The following is a 22,883-nucleotide window of genomic DNA, read 5'->3' as shown; positions in this document are numbered from 1 at the left end:
TAGGGGATCATACATGATATTACTTCCTGTCCCATGAATTTTGGAACATCAGTGCATATGCACTATAAGTTAGATTATGGTGCTTATAGTAGGCCACACGTTCCCTTTAAGGGTTTTTATAGACCTATTACTAGATTACTGGAGATGAGACTGTGATCCGGGGATTTATTGATTGCCGGATTTGGAGTTGGGAAGGTTCTGTAGGATTACAGGTTGGATTTATTGGAGCAGAATCTATTTTTCAGCCTTATCACCCATGTGAATATGTGAAGGGACATAAATCGTGATGATGGCACCCTGCAATACATTATGACTGAGCAGGAGAACTTGTGTCACTTTTTTAATAACCCCGGACAGACATGTATGTGGTTCCATGAAGATCCTAATAGACAAGAACCTGTGCGATTGTTCAACAAACAGACACCATCTTTAACCAGAGCCGAGAACGGACAGAACATCAGACCTTCCACCCCACAGAGTAAATTAGGAAATACAAAAAGAAAAAAGAACCTCAAATGTCCTTCATGTCATCACTGTCCCGATGTGTAATGTGAGCGGACACGGTAGAAACACGGGACGGGACGAGAATCACAAGCAGCGCTATGTACACGCGTGTGCGGAGAGTTCGGGATTAGCCTTGGAGGACGGTATGTACAGTAAGCCCACATCAGGGGGTCTTTGCAGGTTGCACATTGTAAAGTAAAGCGCATGAGCTCTATGAACCTCCATCGAAGGAGGAATCAGAAGATCGCTTCTTCTTCCCTCTCCACTAAATATTCAATAGCCCCTTCAGCAGTGACCCTCCGGGCGAGCAGCTTCATGCCCTGCTCGGGTGACTCCGACCACTCGCAGCCCTCGGAGGAGGACGAGGATGACGGTGCTTGAGGAGAGGAAGGTTCTGGAACAGGGATTGATGGCTCCACCACCTCTGGGAGCAGAGGGGGCACTTCTGAAACTGCAGGGGACACCTCGCTGAAACAGAAAGAACGGAGAAGTGTGAATATCTTAACGCAAGAGGCCTCAAAACTTACTAATCACAGCTCAGCTTTCATTTCTCAAACTGCTCCGAAAAAATGTAAGCTGCAGTATGATTGGTTGCCAAGGGCAATATTACTAATAGTTTTGCTAAATGAGGCCTAATGCCCATTCCTACTGTTTATCAAAGTGGCGCCGGATGTGCCGCAGCTGCTTGTCTCCGTCCCGCCACAAACAGCAGGATCAAGTCAAACTGTAGTTAATCATAGGTTTATGGTCTGTTTATAATACTGTTGTGGGCGCAGCGTGGCAACTGGTGAACTCTGGGCGTATGCTACTGATCATCACCGGGGGTAGACATGCCAGTGAGCAGACGGCAGGGAAGCAAATCATCATTTCTTGCTGATCACATCTTTTATGTCGTCATAAAATAATCATTTTGTCAGCAGCCCCTCGTGTCAACAGGGATGAAACTACCATCAATGCCGACACGGTGCCAGGAAAAAGGATTGCCGCACGTAGGTGAAAGTTTAACACTATCATTAATCGGCTCTGGCTAAGGGCAGATTTTCTGTCCATGTAAAAGGACCTTAAGGACGTTATGTAGTTTCAATATAAAAACTTCTAAAGGCTGGGCATGAGTTAAAATAAAAAATAAATGCATACTCGCCCATTCCGGGGCCAGGCTGTCTCTCACTGCTCCATCGCAGTCCTCTACCACAAGAAGTCAGATGACAACTGTTGCCACTCCTAGACCGCAACAAACTCCTGGCATCATGGTGCCCAGAATGTGGGCGTTGATGCCAGGTGTCCAGGAAGTGAAGCTGCAGCCCCTAATTGACTGCCGTCGTCACCAGGCTTTTGGCGGCGGAGGATGGGAACGGAACATAGGGAGCCGATTAGCTGAGGCCCGGGACAGACGAAGACAAGCAAGTATGCATTATTTTTTATATTAACTTATGTCCAGCCTATAAAAGTTTTTATATTGAAACCGCACAATCCCCTTAAGGGTGAGTTCACACATAATGGATTTGGCACAGATTTTACAAGCTCAGTAGAAGGGATGAAGTTTGCTGTGGACCTGCATCAAAATCTGCACCAGTGTGGATTTGGGTGCTGATTTTTCCACTGTGGAAAATCCGCACCAAATCCTTTACGTGTGAACTCACCCATAAAGGGGCTGTCCAGTCATAAATTATAGATCAGCAGAGGTTTATCACCCCCTGATCAGCTGTTTGCTCAGTCTGTGTGCTTGTGTACAGAGCTGATTTCTGCAGGAAGCAGACAGTTCGGTTCTTACTTCAGTGGCCAGAATTGGTATTGCATCTAAAGTTTTCTTCCATTTCAATGGGAACATAACCTGCAATACCAATCTTCACTGCTAGAGTGAGAATGGAGCTGTGTGCTTCCTGTAGAAATCAGCTCAGTATACAAGTACACCGGCCTGGCAAATAGCTGATCAGCAGGATCCTCTACGACAGACTCCCACCAGTCTACTGCTCATGACCTAATATGAGGATCTGCCATCAATAGTTTACAATTAGACAACCCCTTTAAGGTCATATTACACGGGCCTGAACATTCCATGGAACGACTGTTTGCCCTAAAATTGGCCTGCGTAGAGAGACCAAAGATATGCCGACAAATGAATGTACATTCGCCCTCTGAATTTTCAATTGCAGTGAACATAAATATGCTCACAGTAAATCTCCCCGTAGGAGAAGCTCGTTGGCTTCTCGGCCTGTGTAAATGCTCCCTGCTCAGCACTTCCCATAGGAAGCTGACGAGAAGCCAGCAATCCAGCGGAACATCTTTCTGTGTAAACGCTCTGTGCGAGCGCTGACGACCTTAGCGGTGACATCAGCGCTTGTGTGGTTGTTAAACGACTGTCGGATGTGTAAAAGGGCCACTAGTCACGTACACAGGCCAGTCAGGTAGTTTGGCCATGTACAGAACATACAGGGACTATGTTAAATGTAAGATATGAAGTTCTATAGGTGCCGTCATTCCAAGCCTCCGAAACTCCCCGCCCGGCCGTTGGCAACGGATCACAACCAACCTGGATTGAAGGGAAGCAGCCACAGTCCCAGAAGTGTTTGCTGATGGGTGGAACGAGGCAAACATCCTAATTGGAGGGCTGGAATAAGAAGAAGATCATTAGCTAGATACAACAGAACGAGGCCAGTACTTTTCCGTGTTCTACCAATGGCAGCATTTTTTAACCGCTTTAAGGACGAAGCCAATTTTGACCTTAAAAGGAACCTGTCACGAGCAGCATGACATCGGGGCCGGCACCGCATTCCAGGAGCAGGGCCACCTTCAGCGGGGTGCATTTTGACTGTATTTGACTGTCCATGCTTTTTGGACTGTAATACGGATCAGTAATACTGATGACATACAGTTACAGCGTCACCTGTAACACATCCGGACATGTAACTATACGTTCGGGTGAAAGTTACTGTACCGAGAGACCTGCCAATTGCAGAAAACATTTAGTATGTCACAAATCTATTCCTTTCTGAAGTGTGACACAGAGGGCAGGAGTCCCCCTTCTGCCAATCCACGGGGTCCCAGAGTGCACCACTAGTACTTACCTGCCCTGAGGCACTCAGAGGAGTACTGCTCTCTGACATGGGACACAGATATAAGCAGCGACCAGACACAAACAAGCACATCACCTGGAGGCATTATAAGCTGTACACATCACTTACCTCTGAAGGCAGCGCGCTCCGGTGCGTCGGAAGTTGTAGGTGCTACCGCGGTATCCCAGGTACTCCTGGTTAAAACTAAATGGGTTCTGCACCACATCCTAAAAAAAGAGATGACATGTAAGACTCGCAGCTCATCTCTCATCGGCCGAGACCTCACCCCACTCCAAATTACCTGGGTAAGAGCTTTCTGCAGCTTCTGCCGCTCCTTCCGCATCCGCTTCTCTATGCTTTGTGTCCTTGTTTTGTGTGGGGGGCTTCTCAGGACCCCCATCCTCCCTAAAAGGGAACTGCAAGAGATCTTTATATCCGCTCGCTGCGGAAGTGAAGGGAGATACAGAATGCAACATGATCTATACAGACAGTGATGTTCGGCAGGAGTAATACATGGAGTACAGATCCCCTCACCTTACGCACGGAGTGGAGCCCCTCACGTCTGCCTCCTGTAGCCTCAGTTCAGTCAGCGTTGTCTGCGGAGCGGGAGGGGGGACGCGGCTCTGGAGTCCAAACAGACACTTCTTCTTCTTGATCTCCTTCCCCGAGATAAACCTGGGAGGCGGAACAAAACTTCATCCAATGGCAAATTGTCTGCATCCACTACCTGATACCTCCACACCAGCAGTGTTCATCCATGTACATCAATCATGTCTGCAGGTAAGGACTGACTAGTCGGAGCCACACATGGTGCGAATACAATGACGGGTCAGCGGCAGCGAGCCCTCCCTACAGAGACCCTTAAAAATAACTCTCCAATATGTTCCCCAGTAGCAGACGGGAGAGGCTTACCTGTCCTTCTCAGCGGTCAGGGCGTGCAGCAGGTGGGAGTACCTGTCCGTGCGAGGGGTATCTGTAAGCTGAAGATCACATGTGGTTATCTACAGACAAAGCCAAGACGGGTCACAAGTAAAGTCATCACCACTTCCCGATCCACTTGTTTACCCACTAAAGACGACGCTCTGTAGAGCTACGCTGCATGGTCTTATGCTTTAAAGGGGTTTTACGGTAAAGTAAAGTTACTGCCAAATGAATGATAATGAAATGTTATAAGGTTTGCAGTGCGGTTCTGCTTTGGATTTTGTGCCTGTTGCTCTATAAACCATTGACTTCTCCCGGCACTTCAGAAGTGTTTATTCCCTGTTGCCATGGATACGTCCTGCAGTTATTCAAGCGCTGCAGGTCAAGCTTGCTCAGTAGGAACCACCAGGGATGGCTTCTCTTGTATTTAGTTCTCAGGACTGGATTGCTGACCAATAGCAGGGCAGCGCTTAGTGGGGACACACACAGGAAGGAAGTACAGAGCCGGGAATTGTGTGAAATGTAGTTTTAAGCTGCATGTCAGTAGGGATATGGTGGCCATCTTGGAAAATAGTGATGTGGGAGTGGTGAACAAGAAGGTTATGGCTGTATGATTTATACTCATAACTAGCTGAGCGTAAACATGGTGCAAACACCTATCTGGAATTTTTGAGAATTTGCCTCACAACAGGAACACCCCTTTAAGCCCGCCCCATTGTAAGGGTCCAATTCACTTCAGTAGAAAAGTGGTGATCAATGAGATTGGTGCTCAGACCCCGACTCTATTAGGGGATTCAGGATCATTCGTATGGTGGTCAGCTGCACATCTTCCTTTTTACAAAGGGGTGGGGGTAGGATATACAGCCAACCAGAGAGCATACACGAGCCAATTAGACTACATGAGTGTCTGAGCGCGTCAGCTGATTGTTTGCACTTTTACACAGCCAGGTGTTTTGGCCTGATTATTAGGTTGTGCAAAAGGCTCTTAAATGTACAATGTGTATTTTAAAGCTCCTTCAATCTAGCTTAGACCGTTGGAGATGTTAAGGAGAAAACAGAAGTAGTTTATACTGTAACTTCTGCTGTCTCCGCTTTTAGTACTTAAAGGGGTTGTCTGGAACTTTTAGAATTGATGACCCATCCTCAGGATAGTTCATCAATACTTGATTGACGGGGGTCCGCTGCTTGAGATCTCTGCCAATCAGGTGATCGCCCAGGCCGCAATCAGTGCCTGAAGCAGATAACACTGTCAATATTGAAGCGACCTGTTTTGGTGCTACAGGCACAGCTACCGTTGATTTCATGGGAGCTGTACCTATACCACCAAAGTGGGCTGCTACAGTGATGTCAGCGCTATCTGCTTCCAGTGCTGTCTGCACTGACAGTGGGCCAGCTGATCAGCAAGGATCCTGAGTGGCGGACCCCCGCTGATCAACCACTGATGACCTATCCTGAAGATGGGTCATCAATAGTGAAAGTTCCATACAATCCCTTTAATTAATGCTATGTAATAAAGATAGGCAGCTGCAATGGTCCTGCCTCTACTGGACCTGCCGATCACATGACCACCACGTCAACCCAGGCATGGCAGAGCTGCTAGATCTCCGTAGACCAAGATCAGCGCTGCCAGAGGGAACCTTCCAATGTAGTTTCATTCTGGTAGGCAGAGAAAGAGACTCGGCTGCAGCCTTCTGAGATACCATATGTGACAGATACTCCCTGGTTATGAATGAACACTGAAGAAGACGACTGCACACACTGGCTATAGAGGTGGGCTGTGATGTCAATCAATCATTTCAGCGTGCAGATCTTGCCTGACATGCCAAGTGTACATGTTTAGTTCAACAGGGAGATGTCAGTTAGGCCTTCGGCGGGTGCCCCGTGCACGACAGTAGCATAGCACATCTAGGACACCACATGTAGGATGGTGGATGACTTACTTCTCCCAGTAGCAGACTCTCCCAGTTCTCATTAACAAAAGACAAGATTTCTCGTTCAAAATCAAAATATTTCTTCTTACAACAAATACTGAGGTGATAGAGGACGAGGTGCGACACATCCACCCTGCGGGAGACAAGACGGTTTATTATATGCCCAATTAACACAGAAAGATATCACTTTACATAACAATGTTGCTGTTTCTTCTAGGTGAATGCTGGACAGCACAATGGAAGGCGGACCACCACTGTTATGGTCGAAGTTATGGTCTATGTGGTTCCAACATCAGACAGATCCGTTTGGGCAGGGATTCCGTTTTCCTGCTCCAGTAACAGAGCGGGAAAATAGAGACTTGAATGGACGCTGTGTGAACGCGGCCGCAGCTTGAAGTTGGAAAGGTTAAAAAGTTTTTTGTCCATAAGAACAACAGCGTATTCCGTGAAGCTATTTTTTGCGGGCCAGAAATAGGAAACCTGATGAAAAGTAGCCTTCTGTTTTTTTCCTTTCACACTGTTGTCAATGGGGGAAGGAATGGAAATGGAAAACCTTCTGATAGTATCCGTTATTTGTTCCGTTTAATGAATCCATTTTTTTTATTCTGCACACGAATGTTTCTGTTTGGATCCATCAAAAAACAGAAACCATAGTATTTAGTTGCAGTTTGGCATTTGTTTTTGAATTTGCTTATGGGATTGTAAACAGATCCTTTAAAAACGGAAACCCAAACGCAGATGTGAGCGGAGCCTGGCGGGATCCCCCTTCTAGTATGTACACCCAGGTTCTCCTGGCAAACAGTGTAATGTGTTATACCGGAGAGCACGCCGCAGCAATTCAGACCCCAGTATGGTGGAAGGGTTCATCCGCAGCAGTTTGGCACTTGCGGTTTTCCATCAAAAATGGAATGTACGCGCCGGTATAAACAGAGCCTAAGTTAGGATTAGTATGAAGATGAAAGACTCACCATCCCAGAGGAAGTCTCCAGGCGTTTTCTGGACCTCTTGTACAGACCGAGCACTCAAAAACATAAAACCTGACATGGAAGAGTGAAAAACACAGAGTGAGGCCAATAAAGCGCCAACATGACATCTCCGACGGCTCCTCGGGACTCTGCTGATCACATTCTTTCGCACATCACATTTCACTCTCCGTAAGGCAGCAGTCAGGAATGAGCAGGACGGCCAGATTACAGCGCCTCAGTCTGCTGTTCTACAAGTCCTATGTTGGGAGGGAGCATCGCCCATGTCGTCACAGCTGGAGACCACGGGCAGACATCTTGTTTCATACGTTTATACAACCCAACTGCTCTGAGTCTTGACATTACAAGGACGAACATATCGCTGGTTCAGCAGACTGGTGGCCCAGGGGATGGGGGCGGACTCAAAATGGCTCCACCACCTCCCCTTCGCACCACCAGACTGCTGCTCTCTGACCTCTCGCAGTAGTGATTATTTGAAGAACTAGCTCCTCTGTCCCCATAGTCGTCAGACACTCCCCGCTCAGCTGAACTCCTCCACCAGTGTGTACAGGGGGTGGGGAAGGAGTTATGCTGCGCACACGGACTGGACAGGGCAGGAAGCATCAACGAGGACCGCGGGAGCGGAGATCTTCTACAGCTGGAGGTTAGAGAACAGAGATTGACTACTGCTGGCACGAGGGGAGGCATTATTATTAAGTGCGGCCACAGAGGAGGCATTATTACTTTACAAGGACACTAAGAGGAGGGGGCACTACTTCTTTATGGGGTACTGAGAGGAGGGGATAGCGGCTGGATGGGGAGTCTGCTCAGAGACAAGTCATGGCTGGAAAATGTCTTTATGGCGGTCTGGGCTCAGATCGAAAAAAAACAAAACAGAAGTCCCCAATCAGAGATGAAGTCTTCTGTGATCGCCGGAAGTAACAACACTGTCATCGCTATCACAGAACTGGCATCTGCACACTAGAGCTGAGCCACTGTATCACAGCCCATCCATGCGTTGTCTTACAGGGAGTGTGTGTATATCAGTTTTCGGGGGGCAGGCAAATTCTCTGCACAGGGGCCCTCTGCATCGGGGCCCGGCTCTGGACATTGGTAGTTTCGTACTTACCTGTCTCCGTATAAAAGCGGTTTGCTCAGACACTGCGTACAAGCTTCATGGAACCACTGCAGACAGCGACAGCACTGAAGCATCTTCATGTTCCATCTGCAGGGACAGAGATCGGTGTGTATATACTGCGGTGTGTCTGTGTACCCCCTAGCGCCACCGGCCCTATGTTAAACATACTTACTCTGCTGGCCCCACCCTTTCCATCTGCCCACCCTATCCCTTTGGATGCCGCCCCCCCATCATCTTACTTACGCCATACTTACTCTCCAGGCCCCCCGCAGTAGCAGTAACACTGCTGTTTATTGGTCAGATGCAGTGGGTCCCACTCTAAAGACTTCAGTTGATAGGGCAGAGACAGCTTCATCTGCAGCATGGAGCGTGCAAAAGGGCCCTTCTTGAGAGCGCCACCTCTCTGCAAGAAGGACAGACAACAAAGCTGATGGCTGGGCGCCGTAGTATGAATGACAGGCGGGTGGGAGATGGCAACCTACCTTGGTAGCCACCGCAAAGACACATTGTCTGCACATCCAGGAGCTCCCGGAACTATCTGTGTCGCACGGCACGCTGGGCACATGACATTCCTGGTGATAAGCTGTGAGACAGGGCAGTGCTCAGTGCCAATGTGGTCATGATGCCAATGAATGTGACAATCAGGTCAGGCCCACTTACCGTGCTTACACTTTCCACAATGCACCAGCTTGTTGTCAGGCGTGCACGCCTGCGAGTTGCACACACAGCACAGCTGCTCTTTTCCGGGCACAGCAGCTGCAGGATGAAGAGTTGGTTAGTTCAGCTCCCCGGGGGGCCGACAGACCCCCCTCATCAATCATTTATAAGGAGATTAATGAGATTCTTACGGGGGAAGATGTCCTTCCAGAGCACCGAGAACTGGGAATTATCTTCAAAGCGAACTAAACAGGTCTCCTGTGCGCTGTCCACCTGCTCAAGAACCAGAGAGGAGGAAAGAGAGATAAAGCGGAGGGAACTTCTATGCCGAGATTATTAAATCAGCTGTTTAACCATTTGTTTGCTGCAGTCACCATCAGAGGACGGGGGGCGTGATTGGGGTCTGACTATTCACTCAGCCCACCGTTGGGGAATGTTCACACATGGCGGAGAATCAGCAGTGTTTCCGTGGATAAATCTGCTTTAAAGGGGTATTCCGGTAGTAGTTTATTTTTGCTACAGGTCATCAATAAATGATCAGCAGGAATCCACCACTCTGATCCCTGTGGAACAGCTGATTGCAGGGGCCACTGTCATTGTGGTCAGTGCAGTGGCCTGGGTTGGTATTGCAGGCGCAGAGCCCACTGACCTGAATGGGAGTTGTACTGCAGTACCGCCCTAGTGCTGAATGCAGTGACAGTAGTTCCAGGAATCAGCTGATGGGTGGGAATACGAGCCAATTATCTACCGATGACCTGTAGGCCATCAATAGCCAAAATCCGCACGTTTTCTGCACCAAATTGGCTGCTAAAATTAACATAAAACAGACATTAAAGGTCGATTTCCGCACTGATTTAGTGCAGGTTTTTTCCACATGTGGATGAGAGTTTGAAAACCTCCACATTGCTGCTTCTGGGGCATTTACGTGCAAACGTGGCCTTAATGTTAACCCTTACAGCATCCATGGGATGCCGTGTATACAGGGGCATGCTACAACATTAGAAGTTCAAAATAAACATGTGAAACAGTAATTCCTTAGTTCCCCATTGTATTCCAAATCTGCATCACGGTGGGGCGGCTGTAGATGTAAGAAACCGTCCTGCCTGCATCCGAGGAGGAACGGGGGGGTCTACAGAATAACTGGTGGGATTGCGGACAGGACTGAGATGCCACTATCCATAATCGCTCACAACGGAGGCCGGTACACTAATAGTGACCCGTGTAAGACATTAATTACCAGAATGCACTAGTCTAACACTTTCTTCAAATTAAAATTCACCTTTTTGATGATGCCTAGATACAGGAGTCCATCAGTCCAACGAGCTAAAACATCTTGACCCTCCCAAAACCGCGCCAGAGTCTGGAAACGAGGCCGTTTGACCAGTGCAGGCGTGACCCTCGGGCTGGCAGGTGTGGTACGGCTGGGTCTGGTCGAGGGCTCCCGCCCCTCCATCACATTGTAAAAAGAACCTGCAGTTAGAGACAATTCATAATGTTGAGTGGCCTCTAGACACGTTACAGAGTCGTCCGAACCCGCTGTCATTGGTGGGTTCAGATGACTAAAGCTTGAGTTGTATGAGGGCCTTAAGGCCCGCCAAGCACCTTCAAGAGCGGATCATAGGAATGCTTGCTCATTGCTCCTCCTGACCTCCCTTATACACATCTGTGCTGGGGAGTAAGCTGCCGCCAGACTCCTCTAGCGATGGCTTACCTCCTACAGAGAACAAAAGGATCAGCAATTTTCTCCCCAACATTGGCCATTGTGAGAAAATTGGAAAACCCACGGAAACATTAGATGGTTGGCTGATCCTGCCAAGATCAGTAGTTGAACTAGCATTCATCTACTGTGTAAGGCCGTGTAAGTGGAGGATCTGCTGCCATGTGTAGAGCCAAGTCCACCGTTATAAGCCACTTACACATAGCAAAAGATCTCAGCCAGGGTTCAAGTTTGAATGCTCAATTAAAGGGGTCCTATAATTCCAATATGAGTGGGTGCACCTTTCTAATGTACTCTGCTTAAAGGGGTTTTCCCATGTCTAGCGGTTTGCTGCAGGAGGTACTGTGCAGTGGCCCGAGATGGTATTGCAGGCCGAGTTCCATTCACTTCAATAGGACTCAGCCTGCAGTACCAACCTGAGCTACTGCGCAGTGTACGGAGCTGTCTGCTTCCTGCAGCATAACAGCTAGAATTGACACAACCTCTTCCAAGAAGCGTCACGTGTCCACATCCACATTGGCTGCACTTTCTAGCTTTCATTTTATAGAAATAGTCAAACTGCAACAATTGCTAACCTTTAGCTACTGACGATTTCCTAATAACAAGTTTGGGGTGGAAATCCAGAATGGACGTATGAGAACAGATGAAGAACCAGCTAAATGAGTCAACCAGTTAGAAAATCCTCTCTGAGTTCCATTATATTTGCCATCATTAGCCCTCATATTTACGCGTTGCCGCACCAAAGGTGGCAAACCTGGGGCACAGGTGAGAATAGTCCTAGAAGGCTGCGGAGGTCCTTTACATTCCTGGGATCATTAAATGATGTGGACATCCTAGTCACTGGGGTCACAGGCTTACACCCTCAGTCCTTCTGTAATCACAAGGGGTGCTATCGCTGTCACTGTTATGGGGGGGTTGGGAACTATCCTGTGACCGTCACCATTATGGGGGTCCTGTGGCAGGAGTAACAAGGTATTCAGTTATAGTCGGAGGGTTGCAACCTTTTCTTCCATAGGAATAGATGGAGTGATGCTGCGGCCCTGCTTATGCCCCCTGTAGACCCATTTACTGCCATAACACCATCTTGGCACTGAAGACAGTTTATCAGTAAAATGTTGGCAAATTTTGGCAGAATACTAAAAATTTTGAGCCCCTCTGATGTAAAGCGCTGACTGCGCTCCCATCCAACAGTTGGAGGGGGGTGTCACTTCCTATCCTGTATCACTGTGGAGGCGGCTGAGTGACATTATCCAGACCCAGCATTGGATGGCTGAACGAGGGGCTGCGGCCCAAATAATACATCTTTTCAGAACTCTAATTGTCCTTCGGCCCTCAGCGATCCATCTGTAATAGTGTAGCCTACTGCGCTACTCCTCACAGAAGCTTCCAGGAAAAGAGAACCGCCCACTGTGCCGGACACTTTATTAATATGTAGCTTTCGGGCGGCAGAGACTACAGCCGCGCGGATGGACTCGTAGGGTACGTTCATACAGCGCAATTCACTGAGGAATGCTCTGCGTGAATGCAGCCTCTAATATCCAGGTCACAATCCTTGTCTTTCGGATGCCATTTTTGGCACTGATCCGCATGCGGAATTCCAATGTGGAAAATGGCGTTTTCGCATCAAAAAATTACAGGTCTTTTTCCACGTTGAAATTCTGCATGCTGATTTTTCTCACTGACAGGGCAAATTCCGTGGGCGAATCTGTGCCAAAAAACACAGATTTTGACGTGGTTTTCTGAGGCGGAATAAAGCAGCAAACTCAGCTGGCCACCCCGCTGCGTTCCCTTAGGCTGCGTCCAAAGCAGGAAACCCGCATCATTCCCACATCTAATAACCATGGCAAACTCTGCACCATTGCAGAATACAAGAGGCGTTACTTGGATGTATTATGTCACTGCCCATAGCCACAGTTTATATGGTTGTACTACTTTTTCTGACAGTACGGGGCACTGTCACGCACTCAGGTCAGCGGCATAAGCTGCGTAGCTGCGGCCCCGCTGACTATACTGTAGCTTTTCTTTGGTTCCTCCTCCCCCCATTCATCCTTACCAAGGACCATTAGTTTCAGCTCCTGGGACTTAAAAACTCCTCTCCTCTCACTGTCAGTAGGTGATGTCAGATTTGACTGACAGCTCTGCAGACCACCCATTTGACACATTGAGAATGCTAGCAGCTGAAACTAATGGGCCTTTGTGAGGAAGAATGGAAAGGAAAGGGGGGAGGGGACCGGCAATAAAATCAGCAGCTACAAAGCAACAGCCCAAGCACATGACAGGTCCTAATTAAGACCTATTAATTATAGCAGCATAGTATGGTGACAAATCTACTTTTATGAATCCAGTACTGCTCCCTGGGCTTGTCCAAGATGGCTGAGGTCAGGTAATGGGGGTCATTCATGTAAAGTCCGGAAGCTCTGGCATCCATAGACGATGCTTGTCCAGCCACGACAGAACACACTGGTGCACAGGCCCCTCCATGCTCTTACCATCACCCTTCAGCGGTTTGGTACCATATTAGCCAGTAGAGCAAAATGTGATTGTTCTCAGCAAGAGAAACCATGTAATCTTGTAGATATGATACCTTTTAATGGCCTGAAGAAGAACCCTGCGTTGGTTTGCAAGCTCGCTATTATTACATCATGTATTTTTGTTAGCCATTAAAAGGTATCATATCTACAGGATTACGTGGTTTCTCTTGCTGGGAACAATCACATTCTCCTTCAGCCACAATCATTCCTAAATTCCCTACTAGTTTACTGAACATACAACTTCTTTGTGATGGGAGTCCTACAGAGCTGCGCTCTACCCAGTAGCAAAGAGGATGGGCTGGGTCCACTCTCTCGAAGGGCCACATGGCATCCGGATGGTTTGGCTCCTGGGGGCCCCGGAACATGGATTTCAATTTTGTGCAGTGACCCCCGTATGAGAAAGTAAAGCCCAATTGCACAATTAAAGATGTGAGAATCAGAAATCTGTTTTCCGCGTCTCTTTACGTCCCGTGGGACCGCTGCTAGGACTGAAGTAAGGCAACGTAGTGGCCCCCTGCTACAATAGGGGCCGTCATCCAGGAAGTCATCACTCTCTGCAGGAGATTCAGGAATCGATCCGTGTTGACAGTCCCTGGAATAAATACAGGGCCAACGAGGCGATCGCGCAAAATTCCAACCCGCACGCTGACATCTGCACTGTCTTCTGATTAGCTTGTGCTCCTCCTAGTAAGCTGCGCTGTCTTCTGATTGGCTAGCGCTCCTAAAAGTAATCTGCACAGCCTTCTGATTGGATTGCGCTTCTCTTAGTAATCTGTACTACCTTCTGATTGGGTCGCGCTAATAGTAATCTGCACCGGCTTCTGATTGGATCGTGCTTCTCCTAGTAATCTGCACCGGCTTCTGATTGGATCGTGCTCCCCCTAGTAATCTGCACCGGCTTCTGATTGGATCGTGCTCCCCCTAGTAATCTGCACCGGCTTCTGATTGGATCGTGCTCCCCCTAGTAATCTGCACCGGCTTCTGATTACTAGGGGAGCACGACCCAATCAGAAGCCGCTGCAGATTACTAGGGGGAGCATGACCCAATCTGCTCCGTCTTCTGATTGGGTCGTGCTCCCACTAGTAATCTGCACCGTCTTCTGATTGGGTCATGCTCCCACTAGTAATCTGCACTCGATTACATTGGGTCTTGCTCCTCCTAGTAATCTGCATTGCATCGGCGCTTCGCTAACACAGTCCTACAATGATGGCGCCAGCACTGGACTGCAGACTGAATCGGCTCCATGCATGTATCATAGCAGAAGGCCACTTACAGTATGACGCCTTTACTTCAGTTATAACAGTGGTCCCACCGGACTAAAAATCACAGAAAGCTGATTTCTGCTTCTCTTCAAGTCTGTAATTGGGTTTTATTCTCTTACAGGGGCTACAGCACAAAATTGAAATCCATGGTCCGGGCCCCCAGGAGCCTGTGTGTCACACCATCATGTAGCACATCCACGTCTTCCTATTCCAGTACGCTATTGCACTATAGGACCCCAGTAGTGAGATATGGCTACCGATCGGCTTGTTGACTACACCTGTATACTTACTAATGCACAGAAATATGTAGACTATATGGAAATGGCGCAGTGCTGCATTGATCAGTCTTCAGGTTTTATTTGTAAATTTTTAGGTTTTCTGTTAATACAGTCCAGAGTCTGTGGAGATCGGGCCGCACAGACAGGGGTCCCTGTAGTTCCCAATGGGAGGCCGTCATGTCAATTCAGCTTAAGTATTCTTTCACGGCATTTTTTATATAATTATTCAGTGCTGTACAAGATTTTAGTTTAAAGCCAATCTTGAAATATGACATGCATTTTACAAACGAACCGCCCTAAACGAACGCTGCTGATATTCTGCAGCTGATATGTGATCAAAAGTTATCTGATCCACAAAGATCACATCTCATGAGGGGTCTCAGTGCAGATTTGGATGGCAGAATTAAGCAGTTTTCAATTCCGCATCTGCAAGGAGGAGTCATCGGGCTTGCTGTCCATCCTTGGGCTAACTTCACACGGGCAGTTTTGCTGCGGTTGCGAGGTGTCTTTGTAACAAAACCGCCTAACCTAACTTCGGGAAGTAGGATTGTAGAGCTTCTTCCATTGCTTTTAATGGGGGGAGACCTCACTTTGCCTGTCTTTAGCACATGGTGCAATGCTGCCGCCGGGGGATGTGATGCAGGAGTGCGCAGAGATAGGAGACGCCAAGATTTGTTTCATGCATCACAGTGCAATGCAGGAAAACATCGCTCCTACGTGTGAGATTAGTGCGTCTCGCAACACACAAATCTCGTGCGACTTTCTCAGCCGTGTGAAAGCGGTCTGACGCAGGAAAAAATAAAGATGAAGTGGCAGCATCACTGGGTGCACAGCTCAAGATGGTGTTATTCTCCCAGGACAGGATGAAAATAGCGACTTTTCGACCTACTAATAGGTCTTCCTCAAGGAAAACCTTTAGTTTGGATGCCGTTTTTTGGATAGGCCATTCCCAGAGGCGCAGAGTCGGCAGGAAGGTACCGGCGCAGGGCTTGTAAAACCAAAGAAATATGGTCTAATTCATACAACGCTGAATTTGTCGCACATTTCCATCATGGTTAATCATGTTTTGTGTTCTGAAATTGTATTCCAATAAATCTATAGTTTATGTTCTGTCTGATGTTCCCATCTTACTGCAGTGCATTTAGCACACGGTAACATGAGTCATATGTGACGGAGGCGGAGTCTGCGGAGGTTCGGCTTACCGAATCCACAGCCGGACAGTTGTACGCCGTAGGTTCGTTACAGAAATATCTACAGCTGAATTCATCGGAATGCGCCTGCGGCACGGAGTCCTGACCGGGAGCATCAGGAATTACTGCAACAAATCTGCTGCTTGTGAATTCACCCCGAGGGTACGTTCACATGTAGGGGGGAAGGGAATAAATAAAATATCACATGGAAACGACCTCAAAATTAACAGCATTGTGGGTCCGCAGCAGACTGAAAGGATGAAACCTGCTGCAGATCCAGGTAAAAAGCTGCACCATAACAATGGCGCGGATTTTAGTGAGGTTTTTGACACAGCTCTGCTACAGACTTTTTGCAGCAGTAAATCCGCACCCCTTCCGCTACTTGTGACCCGACCCCAAGGGTGGAATCACATGGGATGCAGATCTAAGCAACAAGTTCTTCTGTAGCAATAACACAAGTGACATTGTTGCAGATGGTATTTGTGGAGTTGAGTGCTAAACCCGCAACACAAAGTATAATATATATAATAGTTACACCACGGATGGACGCACATGGTTTCCCTTTAGGATTACATGGTTTAGTTTCCCACGGTGCATTTTGCCGCTGCCTAGAGCCGCCAGCTGAATCTACTTTCATGCCACCCTGTGGACACCGTTTCCGTGCCATCAGAACACGTTTTCAGCCCGTGAATATTCCTTCTATTCACGGGCGGCAAACAAGATTTGTAAGCCAAAAAAACCCCTGAAAACTGTGAAATGCACGCCTGCGCTGTTTCCATAGATCTGCCGTGACTTCAGGCTAAACTTTTTCTGAACAGCAAACGAGGTTTACCAAATTACAGTAAATGATGATACAGTTCCCAGAATTTAGAAAATCTGAAGTTGCAGAGAGCGAAATGATGTCTGGAAAATGCGTAAAGATGAGGAGCCGCGTGCGGTGATGGATGCGTCTCCGGCCACGTACCGTGGGATCAGTCACTGACAGAACAACAGATACACAAATGTCAGCTATTAAAGGTGCAACCCATTGCAGGGCACACATCGGGGCAGAAGGGTTTATTCAGGTGCCACACAGGGCACAAGTCCGTGCCACACGTCACCTATAGGACAGCGGGGACAATGGATAATAGGGATTGCACCTTTAATATTCAAGCAGTTCGAGTCTGAAGTGAAAAGGCTTTATGTAACGATGTCAAACAGACGACACAATGAGCATAAGATGATGAGACTACAAAACAGTGAAAACAGCAAAGAGAGGAACAGCAGAGGCTTCCCCAGGACTACACCGAGCTCCTCTACAGCTAGCCATTGCCCCTCCTAGGTAATGCCCCCCCCCCCCCCCCCCCCCCGAGTATTAGTGCACTGGTTATCCCCCATCAGAACTGCCAAACCTGAGCCACGTCTGAAGTGTTCTATTCTACTAGGCTGATGGAAAAGCTATTTTAGAGGATTCCTCCACGGGTCATTAAATTCCCGCCCCATGCGCTGGAGTTTTTAGGCTTTTGCTAGTTTGCATCTCTTCTTTAAGGTCTTGAACGTTCTGGTCAACAAACTTTGTTAAAACATCCAACCCAGCACATTTTATTTCCACGAACCATCCGCCCTCGCCGGTCATTTGTGACCGTTTTCTATCTGCGAATGTCCAGCTTTGATCCTCAGATGCTCCTCAATAGATCGTTTGGCCAAAATCGTCATCGTGGGCTTCTTCTCTGCGGCATGGATTCTACCAGAGCGCTGCTGCTGGACACATCTGGGACTCGTCGGGTAGGAGGCTGCATCTAAGGCTGGCTTCACACGGGGCGGAAATTTCGGCTGAATGACGGCAGCAGGATCACACAGAAATTCTGCGAGATTTCTGCAGCGGAGATGCAGCCTCAAAGCCCACACCGTACGCTGTCGCCGCCTGTATTCTGCTGCGGCCATCTCTCCCCATAGGTGGGGGGGGGGGGGGGGGGGAGAACTACTGACCAACGTTGGGGAAGGGGGGCGCAATAACTGTTCAGTGTGACCACGGACACCAACGGGAGGGGGGGGGGGGCGACAACTGAGAATTTGTTCTCTCTCCTTTGTAGCGACGGAACAATGGTTTAGTGTAAAGGCTCCCGTGTGACAGCATTCCTGCGCCGACAGCTCTTCAGACAATAGTTTTCCGGGATAAAGCCGCCCCAAGACCGCGTTCTCTAACAACTTGTAATTGGTTGTGGAACTGAAGAAAAAAGGACAAAAATAAGTCATATGTTGGATGAGAACGATCCCTGCAGGTTGTACCCGGTGGAGATGCCGCAGCGGTGAAGCTTCCTGCAGCACTTCCTGCTACTGAAAAGAACATTTTCAATAAAAGTAAATCGTCGTCACGATGGAATAAAAAGCGCATTTAAAACCAAACAGCTGAGATATACCAGTCATTTGTTGATAGCTGACAGCGCCCGCCGAATGACAAGGACGGACCGATGCAGAAGGGCGAAACACAACTCTTCTGATTGGTGATAAAAAAGGCGAAAAAAGAACAGCGTCACATGACCAAAAGCCATTCAGAGATGCTGCTGCGCATTCATTCCAGCATCCCGACACGAAGAACGGAAAACACGGATGCACTATTATTTTTTAAATAGAATCCTAATACCGTGTCTATACCGCTTGTCCATAGCGACGGAACCTGGCGAGTTACAAGAAAGGACCCCACAGAGGGCAAATGCCAATCACATATGGCTTCTATAGGGGTTCTCCTACCGTATATGTGTGCGTGCAAATGGGATGGGCACGTATAACTTCTATAGGTGCTCTCTTACCATATATGCGAGTGCATACAGGGGACGGGCACGCATAGCTTCTATAGGGGCTCTCCTACCAATCATAGGAGCGCAGGGGACGGGGCGGACGGCACGTATTACTGCTTTAGGGGCTCTCCTACCATATATGTGAGAGCAGGGGACAGACGGTGGGCACGTATAGCTTCTATGGGGGCTCTCCTACTGTATATGCGAGCGCATAGAGAGGACTAGCAGGGGGCATTTATAGCTTCTATAGGGGCTCTCCTACCATATGAGCGCATACAGGGGACAGACAGCTGGCACGTATAGCTTCGATAGGGGGCTCCCCTACCGTATATGTGAGCTCGTACAGGGGACAGACAGCTGGTACGTATAGCTTCTATAGGGGGCTCCCCTACCGTATATGTGAGCGCGTACTGGAGATGGGGCGGTGGGCACATATAGCCTCTAAAGGTTCTTTTCTACCGTATACCGGAGTGCATACAGGGACTGGGGCGGTGGGCACAAATAGCTTCTATAGGGGCTCTCTATCGTATACATAAGCGTATACAGGGACCAGGGCAGTGGGCACATATAGCTTCTATAGGGGCTCTCCTACCATACATGTGAGCGCAGGGGACGGGGCGGCGGGCACGTATAGCTTCCAATCTTAAAAGTGAGCATGCTCAGGGGACGGGCAGCAGGCACCTATAGTTTCTACGGGGGCTCTACTACCACATGTGAGCACATACAGGGGGCGGACACATATAGCTTCTATAGGGGTTCTCCTACCATATATGTGAGCATATACAGGGGGACAGGCACATATAGCTTCTTTAGGGAGCTCTCCTACCATATACACGAGGGCATACAGGGGACGGGGCGTCAGGCACGTATAGCTTTTATAGGGGCCCTCCTACCGTATATGCGAGCGCATACATGGGCCGAACAGCGGGCACGTAGAGCTTCTATGGGGGATCTCCTACAGTATATGTGAGCGCAAGGGATGGGGTGGCCTTCACATATAGCTGCTATAGGGGTCTCTTACCGTATATGTAAGCGCATACAGGGAACAGGGTGGGCAGCATGTATAGCTTCTATAGGGGCACTACTACCATATATGGGAGCTAAGTGGACGGGGGCGGGCGGCACATATAGCTACTATAGGGGCTCTCCTACTGTATATGTGAGTGCGTACTAGGGATGGGGCGGTGGGCACGTATAGCTTCTATAGGGTCCCTCCTACCATATACGTGAGTGCATACAGGGGCCACGAATAGCTTCTATAGGGGCTCTCCTACCATGTACATGAGGGCATACGGGGGGTGGGGCAGCTGGCACGTATAGGTTCTATAGGGGCTCTCCCACCGTATACGCGAGCGCATACATGGTATGTGAAAGGGGCATGCTTAGCTTCTATAGGGGGCTCTACTACCATATATGTGAGCGCAGCGGACGGGGCAGGTGGCACGTATAGCTGCTATAGGGGCTCTCCTACCGTATATGGCAGCATGTACTGGGGACGGGGCGGCCGGCATGTATAGTTGTTTTAGGGGCTCTCCTACCGTATATGGTCACGGATTATCATCCTCCCATAATGCAGAGTCTGACTGCAGCGGGCACAATGCAGCTCCATGACTCCGCACTCACCCGGACATCACCTGCTCATTAGCCGCCTCACTAATTAGCATCGCCTACTCATTTGCGTACATTTGCATAATGTCCTGTTAGAAAAGTGCTTGTCCTCCTGTCAGCCGCTGGTGGCGCCTCATTAACGTGTCCTGCTCCCTCACTTAACCCCTTCCCGGCCGGGGATGAGCGTCGGGTGGGTCCTCCGGAGGTGATGCTGGTCCCCGGCCTCTCTGCTCCCGCCCCCCTGTCCTGATAATTGGCCTCTGCTATTCCTCTCACACGGTGCTCCCCTCACCCCGGGGTCCCCTCAGATTCCTCCCCCGGCTCCTCCTCTTCTTCTTCCCCTCACAGTGGCTCGGTGTCTTCCTCCCCCGCCTCTCCCGGGGGGGTCCGGGCAGGAGCGCGTCCTCCTCCTTCTTATCCTCGGGCCGCACCTCGGCCCGAGTGACGCAGCAGCCTAAAGGCAGGAGGAGCCAGGCAACGACCCCGGCGACGTCACCACACCCACCCCCGGAGCCAGCCAATCGGAACCGCTTGATAAAAGAGAAGGCAGAGCACTGTTAAGGCTAATTTTCCCGTTAGGTGTGGGCGGGGCTTCGTAGACGTCAGTCACGTTCTGGGACAGCCAATCAGCGAGCGTAGTTAGGGAGCGGGAAAACCCTGAGGTACCGAGGAGCCAATTAGGGGGAGGGATTTAACGAGATTTAGGGGGATTAGTTGATTAATTACTGTATTGCGTCCAGGCAGCGGACCTCCCTGTGTGTGGGGTATGGAATGACCATTAGGGGGCGCTGCTACATCTCCTGTAAGTCCAGGAAGGGTCTGAAACTTTGTAATATCAGCTGCGGGCAATAGGTGGTCGATCCACGGAGGCCCCAAATCACAATTTACTGAACTCAAAAGGGTATTCTAAGACCGAAATACGGGCGCTGTTTCCAGAGCAGCCACATTGTATCGGTTTGCAGAGCAGAAAGTGTAAATGATAGGAAAATAAAACTGCATGTAAGAACAACTGCATTACATAGCAACATGTATAGTAACAACAGAGGTGTAACTTGAATTTCCCGGGCCCCCATGCAAAACTTGTAACAGGGCCCACAACTATAATGCTTTACTCATAGTACTGGCTTCGCTATATGGAGAAGAAAAGCCTTATGAGCCCCCTAAGGGTGGACGCTCACTGGCGATATTTTCTTTCTTGCGCTGCGAGAGCACGAGAAAACTCTCGCCTCGCAGCGCAAGAAAGACACTGGTATAGAACCGGCATATCGCTAGTGCTTTCAATGGGGCCAGCGGCAGCAGCGCTAGCCCCATTGAGAACATAGGGAGAAGGCCAGGGACTTCTGCCACAGCTGTGACAGAAGTCCCCGGCATTCTATCCCATTGCTTTCAACGGGATCGGCACTGCTACCGATCCCATTGAAAGCAATGCTTTGTGCCAAGCCCCGCTGTATAATTATCGGGGAAGGGCTTGAAATATAAGCCCTTCCCCGATAATCAGCAATAAGTGTGAAAAAAATAAAAAAAAAATATCTAAGGGCTATGTGTCATTGGCTGAGTGCTCAGCCAATAGCTAAGCACTAGCTGCTATTGGCTGAGCCCTCAGCCAATCAGCACAGCCTTTTCAGGAGGCGGGGATTTTTAAATCCTCGCTTGCTGAAAGAGCTTAATAACAGTGCAGGGGAGCCAGCAGGAGGACGCGGCTGAGCGCCGGAGAAGTGAGTAATTTTTTTTTTTTTACACTTATTGCAGATTATCGAGGAAGAGCTTATATTTCAAGCCCTTCCCCGATAATCATACTGCGGGGCTTGGCAGAAACCATTGCTTTCAATGGGATAGAATGCCGTGGACTTCTGCCACAGCTGTCACAGCTATGGCAGAAGTCCGCGGCATTCTTCATCTCTTTTCAATGGGGCTAGCGCTGCTGCCGCTGGCCCCATTGCAAAGACTGGCGTTTTTCCGGCGTGATGCCATTTTTTTTCTCGCACTGCGCTACAAGACTTTAACTTTACTCTCGCAACGCAGTGGAAAAAAAAACGCCACTGAGTGTCCACCCTAAGGCTCCTGGGCCCGGGTGCAACCTCATCCCCTGCATTCTCTATAGTTACGCCCCTGAGTAACATACATAGCAACATACGTAGTGACAAACGTGGTAACACGTAGTAACATATGCAGTAGCATATATAGTAACATACATAATAACATAGTAACATACATAATAACATATAATAGCATACGTAGTAACATATATAGTTACATACATAGTAACATACATAGTAGTTAGAGATGAGCGAACACCAAAATGTTCGGGTGTTCGTTATTCGGAACGAACTTCCCGTGATGCTCGAGGGTTCGT

General features: G+C 48.9%; 1 protein-coding gene across 3 annotated transcripts; it reads right to left on the bottom strand.

Moving 5' to 3' along the window:
• Positions 1–327: 327 nt before the first annotated feature.
• Positions 328–20,985, bottom strand: PHF1 (PHD finger protein 1). Of its 3 annotated transcripts, none has more exons than XM_066581322.1 (15): positions 20,823–20,985; positions 10,446–10,636; positions 9,358–9,442; positions 9,170–9,265; positions 8,992–9,092; positions 8,764–8,912; positions 8,501–8,596; positions 7,378–7,446; positions 6,419–6,542; positions 4,470–4,537; positions 4,092–4,232; positions 3,859–3,973; positions 3,687–3,784; positions 3,035–3,112; positions 328–972 (listed from the first exon to the last, which is right to left on the bottom strand). In XM_066581322.1, the coding sequence occupies exons 2-15, from the start codon at positions 10,617–10,619 to the stop codon at positions 741–743; spliced, it is 1,626 nt and encodes a 541-aa protein (XP_066437419.1). In that variant the 5' UTR covers positions 10,620–10,636; positions 20,823–20,985; the 3' UTR covers positions 328–740. The 3 variants fall into 3 exon arrangements, with proteins under 3 accessions (XP_066437419.1, XP_066437421.1, XP_066437420.1); XM_066581324.1 differs by having other exon boundaries at positions 9,358–9,439; XM_066581323.1 differs by lacking the exon at positions 20,823–20,985 and adding an exon at positions 20,606–20,785.
• Between the last annotated feature and the right edge of the window lie 1,898 nt (positions 20,986–22,883).

Source organism: Eleutherodactylus coqui, chromosome 10 (genome assembly GCF_035609145.1).
Source record: "Eleutherodactylus coqui strain aEleCoq1 chromosome 10, aEleCoq1.hap1, whole genome shotgun sequence".
NCBI lineage: Eukaryota > Metazoa > Chordata > Amphibia > Anura > Eleutherodactylidae > Eleutherodactylus > Eleutherodactylus coqui.
The sequence above is the reverse complement of the archived record's forward strand: the minus strand, read 5'-3'. Positions and strand labels throughout refer to the sequence as shown.